The 9,240-nt window shown below is 38.1% G+C and overlaps 1 protein-coding gene across 1 annotated transcript in view; it reads left to right on the forward strand.

The window, feature by feature from the left end:
• Positions 1-9,240, forward strand: part of GPR128 (G protein-coupled receptor 128) — a 117,868-nt gene that overhangs the window by 40,351 nt on the left and 68,277 nt on the right. Inside the window, exon 5 of the mRNA XM_006868649.1 lies at positions 1,743-1,892. Within this exon, the coding sequence (XP_006868711.1) occupies positions 1,743-1,892 (150 nt within the window). The remainder of the gene's footprint in view (positions 1-1,742; positions 1,893-9,240) is intronic.

Raw genomic sequence — 9,240 nt, forward strand, 5'->3', positions numbered from 1 at the left:
GACTACTACAAGAACAAGCAAGTTGCTCACCCAGGAGACATCAAGGCAAGTGGTTGGGTCCCCTCAGGGCAAACCCCCTTCCAAGACTAAGACTCAGTGGGAATACACACTCTGATTGGTGACCTCCTTTGTCGCTGATAAGGGGAAGTGAGGGAAAAACAGCAATGAAGCTGTGAACTAAGCCCTATAACATTCAATAGACTCCTGTGTACCTGGGTGGAGACCTGGTTGACCAGCAGTGTGGCAAGACATGGGGACTCTTGGGCCCAGAGTCAGTGACATAGCCACAGAGGACTAGAGTGGAGAGTGAAGTGTCTAGCTGATAAGAAGAGAGGACATATGCATAAGAACACCCACACTTGCAGATAATACCCACTGGACCTAGCTTTAATGACTGGATGATCAGAACTCAACTAGAAGAAGAAAGAAGAGGTAAAAAGGAGTAATCTGATACAATTTGATGAACTTGACCTACACCTATGGATGCAGTAGCTCAAAAGAGGGAACAAATCTTTACAGTGAAGATCATCCCCACAGAGTAGACAGGGATGGGCAACTTGGACATTGGCTACCCTGGTGTGGCACTGTGGGTTAATGCGTCAGACTGCAAAGCAGTTTGAACTGCAAGATCAGTGGTTCAAGCTCACCAGCTGCTCCTTGGAAACCCTATACCGGTCGCTATGGGTCAGAATCGACTCAACGGCACTCAATAACAACAACAACAACAAAGGCAAGAAGTGACTGGCTTACAAGCTTTCAAGAGGGAGCCTAGATCCAGAGGGCATGGAGGAAAGTAGAATCTCCACTGAATAGTATCCAATCTGTCTGGGCGGGGCTGATGAAAGGAGATTCAGATAGGTCTCTTGTGATACAATAGTGAATAATTGTTATCATGACTGATTGTGAGGGTTGGAAATGGAAAGGTAGACATTTTGTAGCAAAAGGAGGAGAGTGATTGACTTTGCAGTCTAGGAGCAGAGGTTACTGGGACCATCAAGGGAGAAGAGCAAAGAGCGGGACCCTACCCTGAGAAGCAGTGATGCCAGAGATGGAGGCAGAGACGATGACGTGGAGAGATGGAGCAGCTGGGGACTTTAGACCCAGAGAGGTAGAGGGGCTGTGTTCTGACGACTGGGGGACAGGCTTGCAGGGTATACCCTTTGGTTGGTTGATGATGCCTGGAGGCGGTTGTAACCATGTAAACTATCACATAATTTACAATAAAACATTAAAAAAAAAGCTCCATATCATCAGCCAAAACAAGGCCATGGGTCAACTGGAGCAGACTAAGATTTACAGTCTCAGAAACCCTGTACAGGGTCGCTATGAGTTGGAACCGACTCCACAGCACATAACCACCACCACCAGAAAGAAAAGATGCTACATGAGTTTTTGAACAGTTCCTCCCAGTTTTGTGTTTATCTCCTGGTGACCTTATAACAAACAGTGCACTGACATTGGCCTAAGAACCACAGTTTGAGAAGCTCTACTCTAACTCAGGCAGTCTGTTTTAGCTAATTGCTGTCAGCAGCTATAAAGGCTGGGAGAACCCCTGCTCTGCATGGTCTTTGCCCTTTACAAAAGGAAAGAAGCAAACATATAAAAAACTGAGTACATGTGATGTTTAGGAGACTGAAGCTCAGGTAAGTTCCAGTTATTAATTTACAGTTGCTTGCAGAGTATTTAGACATAGTAGTATAAAGCAAGGTTTTAATTAATTAATCAATTATTTTTTTTAACAGATACAAAGTATCTCAAATAACTTAGTGGACATTTCTGAGGAAGCCCAGTTTTTAACATCTGATGCTAATAGTTTAACTGCTGATAACATCACTGCTGCTACTAATGTGGTCGGACAGATCTTCAACTCATCCAGAGATGATACATCTGAGGTAAAACTCAAAACTTATGATAGGGGGCGGGGGGAGGGATGTCATTTAAAACAAAAGAAAGCTCTCTGTATCCAGCATTTACTATGATACAGAATTGGATTGGTTTAGGTTGCTTAAAATGTTTTTGGTTTTTACTCTTTCTGAGAAATTCTCAAAAGGAATAAAGAGGGGCTCCTGGTTCAAATATTCACTTCTGGGATAGTCATTATGGACATTATCATGTTAAATCATAGAACAAATAAGTCTGTTTCACTTTATTAATTAGCTTACTAATCACATTTAACTTCATCAATTCTGTTCTATTCCAAGTAACTAATGTTTCAAGGAACTTACTTTAGCATTGTTGTCGTTGTTGAGTGCCATTGAGTCAGTTCCAATTCATAGCAACCCTGTATAGGACATTTGAGGAGCAACTGATAGATTTGAACCTCTAATCTTTCTGTTAGCAATCTAGTGCTTATCCATCAGTGCCACACATGTACTATACTCTGGTACCTGAAAATAAGGACAATAGTCAACATATACCAATCAGTACTGATTGGGATATGGTTAAGTATGGCTATAAGTCACCAGTGCAGACTGACCCAGTGTCTACCAATTGAATATCAGCATGGTCTAAAAATATTGACTCCTTTCTTCCATTCCCCTTAAATGTTTTATCTCAAAAACATTTTATGTTACCCAGTGATGCCAGTAGGGCTCGTGCCACCCAGTGTGGTCATTCATGGTGTCACTTTCCCATGGACTTCCTCCAGTACCATACAGAATTCTTAATAAAGCTTATTATCAATTTTAACTATAGAATACTATGTAATAATATGGTTATAGGTTGCTTAAGTGTAATATTTCTTAGATTATATGAATATTAATACATAAATACTTTGTAAAATCTTTCTATATCAAATTACAGCATCATTGTTGTTGTTAAGTGCCATCAAGTCAGTTCCTATTCATAGAGACCCCGTATAGGGTTTCCAAAAATTATCTGGTGTATTTAGCGCTATTGATTTTGTGGGTAGAAGCCTACAGTGCCACACCAGGATTATTAGTAATTGAGTGAGATTTTTTTTCTCTTCTTTTCTGTAGTTGCTACTTCATTTTCAAAAAAGTTATTAATATTGGAGTTGCATTCATCATCAAAAAGAACATTTTAATGTCTGTCTTGAAGCGTAAATCTGTCTATACTGTGATACTATCCAGTGCCTAAAAGGAAGACCAGTTAATACCATTGTTATTTAAATTTACGCACTAACCACAAAAAGCCAGGGATGATGAAATTGAAGAACTCTACCAACTTCTTCAGTCTAAAACTGATCAAGCATGCAATCACGATGTATTGATAATTACTGGTGATTGGAATGCAAAGATTGTAAACAAGAAGGATCAGTAGGTAGAAAACATAACCTTGATGTGATATAAATGATGCTGCAGCTCACATGATAGAATTTAGCAACACCAATGACTTCTTCATTGCAAATATCTTTTAAACAACATAAAAGATTATTATGCACATGGACCTCACAAGATGGAATACACAGAAATCAAATTAACTATATCTGTGGAAAGAGATAGTGATAAAGTTGTATATCATCAACCAAAACAAGGCCAGTAGCAGACTGTGGAACAGACCATCAACTGCTTATATTCACATTAATAATGCGGTTACTGAGAGACAACTTGACATTGTGGACATTGGATACCCAAGGAGACGATGCTGAAGCAGGAGAAGGAGGGGAAACTTAACCGACCTTCTAACTTTTGTCTGCCTCATTCTAAAATTTACACAGTGGACCATTTGTCATCCATGCTGTCCCCCAAATAGTTTTTTTGTTTACGATTTATGATAGAAGATTTACTTCTATTTGAATTTCTATATTTCCCATGTGGTTTTTATGTTTAATATTAGGGGAGTAGAGCCAGTTAACATTTAGCGAGTTATCTGTTTTCATCTTGCAATGGCCAATATGGGGATGTGGAAATTTTATGCAAGTTATAAATGTTTGGCTTAGTACCTTTGGTACATTGTGGTTTATCAAAGGCCAGTGTTAAAACTGCTTCCATGTCCAAGCAAAGAAAACTGCCTACATATTGGTTTGTCCTGATTGGGGGGGGGGGGGGGGTGATAAAAGGGATAATAGGTTCCATTCACTGGTATAGTTTTTGTGGGTATTTTAAGGTTTGGAGCACTTACAAGGCTGTGGTAGAAACAGATACATGCTGTTCAACACATAATATCTGTGGAATATCTATGGAATACACAATCTCAATGTGCATACCTTTACTACAGCTGCAGAAGTATTCCTTTAGACAAAGTCTGCGGGGGTTCCTGCCCTCCGTGGGGTTCATGGGACACGCGGAAACATCCGGTGAAGAAATGAATGAATACAATCGAAAGGCTTCCACTTGTTGTGCTGTCCGGCTATGCTCTTTAGCTTCTGCCCTTGCTTCTGCTTCCTGTTCTCTCTGCTGTCTGCCCTCTGCTCTCTGCTGTCTGCCCTCTGCCTTCTCCCTCCTGCTCTCTTCTTCTTCCTCATAGCTCTGCTTGCTCTTGCCTCTACCTCCTCCTGCCGCTTCTGCCAGCCCCTTCTGCTTCCTTCTCCTTTCTTTCTTCTTCCTTCTGCTAGCCCAGCCTAGCAAGTCTTTATTTTTTATACTTAAAATTACACAGTACATGCATTGACACTTTTATCATTTCTTGAATTATTACACAGTTAGTCACAACATTCTTGCACCTGGTCATTAGACAACTTTGACAAAAATACTCTATGATGTTCAGACTGACCTTCATGTTCTTTCCCAGTATGAGATAAAACTGTTTCTTCTTGTTTCTACTAAAGGATTATAAACTTTCTATCCTACATAATGTGCTATTATTTTTATAATAAAGATATTCATTAAATCACTTGGAAGCTATGTGGCATAAAGCTCAACTTGGCTACTTGCTGCAAGAAGTATAGATTATTAAGTCAAAACTATTCTTCACTTAAGTTCATTATTGTCTGCTTGTTTACACAGGTGTCTATATGTAGGGGTTTGAGAATTCTAGCTAGTGACTGATTGTGGTGAGGCCTATGGGGGTAGGTCAGCTTGATTCTAATAAGCTATCTGTTTTTGTGGCCTCACAAATGCAGTTATTTAGGTTTTCTATGAGAATGAGTAATTTACACAATTTCTCTTTGTATTCAATCCACCAAGGCTGAAAGCAATTGTTGCTAAGCTAGTTTTTCCTAATTCATAGTGGAAAGCTGTGAATATTGCCAAATTATATATATATTTATAAGTAAAATTAAGATTACTCTATAGAGAAGGTAGAAAGAAACTTCTGAGAGCTATCTGTTTGGCCAGACTACTATACTATTTACTGGACTGTGTCAAGCAGTAAATCGAAGCTGTCCTCTACCCTCATCGGCCGCTCCCAGCAAAAGTTGTCACCCAATTTACTCTGGAGAAGCGCAGAAATGGTTCACATTTCATTATTTGTAAAGTTACCTGCTGTTTGCTTTCATTATTTTTACTATACTCATTTGTATTTAAATGTCTTAGGAAACCTAAGAACAAATGTGCAAGATGCCGTAAAAATGAGTTGCTTGATATTCATTACTTCATGTGTATCAAGTGCAGCAGTAAAAAAAAAAAAAAAATGTATTTAACTTTTTTAGGTTTTTTGCTTTTGTGATTTTTTTTTAATACTTGCCTAACATGCACGTGCTGTAAACTAGTTAATAGGGAAATAACTTGAGATGATGGCTAGCTTTGTTTAATGTCTTATGAAATTTTCATGAACAATCCAAGCATAATTGTTAAGAACATGTATTAAGTTGATGTAAGTGGAATAAAAGTTTTATGAATGGAAAAAAAAAAAAAATCAGTTCAGACTGAGCTGGAGAAAAGTAAAACGATTCCACAAGAGCCAAAAATATGACTTTGAGCATATCACACCTGAATTTAGAAGTCATCTGAAGGACAGATTTGATGCATTAGACATTAATGACCAAAAACCAGAAGAGTTATGAGATGACATCAAGGATATCATACATGAAGAAAGCAAAAGTTCATTAAGAACACAAGGAAGAAAGAATAGACCCAAATGGGTGTCAGAAGAGACTCTGAACTTGCCTTCCAGTAAATGCTAAAGTAAATGGAAGAGATGAGGAGGTAAAAGAGCTAAGGAGAAGTTTTCAAAGGGCAGCTTGAGAAGATAAAGTCAAATATTATAATGAAATGTACAAAGACCTGAAGTTAGAAAACCAAAAATGAAGAATACACTCAGCATTTTTTGAGCTGAATGAACTAAGGGAAAACTTCAAGCCTTGACTCACAATACTGGCAAATATTGAATGATGAAGAAAACATCAAAAGAAGATCCAAGGAATACACAGTACTGTACCAAAAAGAAATGGTCAATGTTAAACCATTTCAAAAGGTTGCATATGATCAAAAGCCAAATGGTATTGAAGGAAGAAGTCCAGTGTACACAGAAGGCATAGGCAAAGAACAAGGCTCCAGGAATTGGTAGACTACAAATTGAAATCTTTCAACAAATTGATGTGGTATTAGAGGCCCTCACTCATCTATGATAAGAAATTTGGAAGACAGCTGCATGGCCAACTGATTGGAAGAGACTCATATTTATGCCTATTCCAAAGAAAAGTGACCCAACAGACTGAGGAAATCATTAGACAGTATCATTAATATCACATGCAAGTAAAATTATGCTAAAAATAATCTAAAAACGACTGCAATAGTACATTGACAGGAAACGCCAGAAGATCAAACCTGATTCAGAATGACATATATCATTTCTGATGTAAGATGGACTTGGTTGAAAGCAGAGAATAGCAGAAAGATGTTTACCTGTGCTTTATTGACTATGCAAAGGCTTTTGACTGAATGGATCATTGATAAGCTAGGGACAACACTGTAGAGAATGAGTATTGTGGAACACTTAATCATGCTCATGAGAAACCTGTACACAGACCAAGAGACATTCATTCAACTAGAACAAGAGGACACTGAATAGTTTAAAATCAGGAAAGTATTCACTATGGTTATATTCTTTCACCATATTTATTCAGTCTGAACCTTGAGCAATTAATCTGAGAAAACGGATTATATGAAAAAGAATGTGGCATCAGGATTGGAAGAAGGTTGATTGACAGCCTACGACATGCAGATGGTACTACCTTGCTTGCTGAAAGAGAAGAGGACTTAAAACACTTGCTGATGAAGATGTTAGACCACAGCCTTCGATATGGATTGCACCTCAATGTAAAGAAAACAAAAGCCCTTACCACTGGACTAATAAATAACATCAAGATAAATGGAGGGGAAATAAAAAAGATAAATGGAGAAAAGATTGAAGTTGTCAAAGATTTCATTTTGCTCAGGACAACTATCAAAACTCATGGAAACAGCAGTCAAGAAATCAAATGATGTATTGCATTAGGCAAATCTGCTACACAAGATCTCTTTAAAGTGTTGAAGAGCAAAGATGTCAGTTTGAGGACTTAAGTGTGTCTGGCCCAAGTCATGGTATTTTCAATAAGCTCATATGCATGTGGAAGTTGGACAATAAAATAAGAAGACACTTAGTAAAGTTTATGCACTTGAGTTATGGTGCTGGAGAAGAATATTCAAGGTATTGGACTGCTAGAAGAACAAACAAATCTGTGTTGGAACAAGTGTAACCAGAATGCTACTTAGAAGCCAAGATGGCCAGGCTTTGTTTCTCATACTTTTGGACATAATTTCAGGAGAGACCAGTCCCTGGAGAAGGGCATTATGATTTGTACAGTGGAGGAACAGAGAAAAAGAGGGATATCCCAATGAGATGTATAAACACAGTAGAAGCAGCAGTGGGCTCAAACATAACAGTAAATGTGAGGATGGTAGTGTTTCATTCTGTTGTACATAGGGTTACTATGAATTGGAACTGAGTTGATGGTGTTTAACAACAACAATGTAAGCTGCTGAGTTTATGAAAAATATTTTTGTTGCTTTAGCTAACTTTTATTGCTATGCGCCGTCAAGTTATTTCTGACACATACAGTGATCCTGTATAGGGCCTCAAAGAAGTGGCTAGTGGGTTTGAACTACCAGCCTTACAGTTAGAAGTCCAGTGCTTATCCCACAGCACCACACCAGGATTCCTATAGCTAGCTACAGGGATATTTTTATTAAAAACAATATGTAAGTAATAAATTTCTATTTAAAATTTATAGCAAAAAATTTATAGACAGTCATTTCGGTGTCCCTTGGTGTGGTCCATACCCCTTGCACTCTCCTAGTGACCCCACTGATGTTACTACAGGTCCTTTGGAAAGATGGTTGAATTCAAATCATAAAATAGATTAAATGGAATTGAAAGAGAAAAAACATTGACCACCAAATGTGGAATCTATGGAAAGATTAACCATGGCAGCAATACCCCAAACGAGCAGTTAAATAGTAATAAAGGGGGAAATATCACTACTTTGGTGTACTCCTCTTCTGTTTTTTTAGTTGTAATAAAACCAAAAAGTGTTTTCTTAAGTAATCATAATATACTAATTGTTATGTCTATAACATTTAACATTCTTCTTATTATATTTCTGCCTTTATGTCTAGACATTCACTTTTTTTTTTTTTTTTTACTTTAAGGTTTTTATTGTGTATTGAATGAAAGTTTACAGGACGCATCATCAGTTTCACATTCAACAATTCATATAATTTGTTTAATTACATTGATTATAATCCCCCCCCCAATATGCCATCAGTTAAAAGTATTTCTCTCTAACCACTTTAGCTTTTTAAAAAACACACAAACAAAAAAACCCACTCAGGCATATATAATAATTTACATCTCCATAGGGGACATTCTGCAAGTCTGCTCCTGGCCACCAGTTCTTAGTCCTTCTCTCCTTAGTTGATGAATCTAGAGTCCTCAGCTGCTCCCACTCTCTATGCCCCCATCTCTGCCTCCATCTCTGCGCTGCTGCTTCTCTGGATAAGGTCCAGCATTCTATTTGTGCGTTCTTCTCTTGATGGTTCTAGGGTCATCTGTTTCTGGACTGCAAGATTAACTACTCCCCTTTTTTTTGCTACAAAACCTGTACCTTTACAAGTGTGACAGTCTCAATTAGTCATGATAACAGTTATTCACTATGGAACCTCACGAATCTTATCCCCATCTCCTTTCACCAGAGAAGATGATAGCTATTCAGTGGGGACTCTTTCTTTCCCCCCACACTCTTAAAACCAAGCTCCTTCTTGAAACCTTGTAAGCCAGTCATTTTGTGTCTTTATTGCCCCCTCATTTTAGATAGCCAATGCCTAAGTTGCCTGTCCCTATCTATTCTGTGCACAGAGC

The sequence above is a fragment of the Chrysochloris asiatica genome, unplaced genomic scaffold (genome assembly GCF_000296735.1).
Source record: "Chrysochloris asiatica unplaced genomic scaffold, ChrAsi1.0 scaffold00120, whole genome shotgun sequence".
NCBI classification, from domain to species: domain Eukaryota; kingdom Metazoa; phylum Chordata; class Mammalia; order Afrosoricida; family Chrysochloridae; genus Chrysochloris; species Chrysochloris asiatica.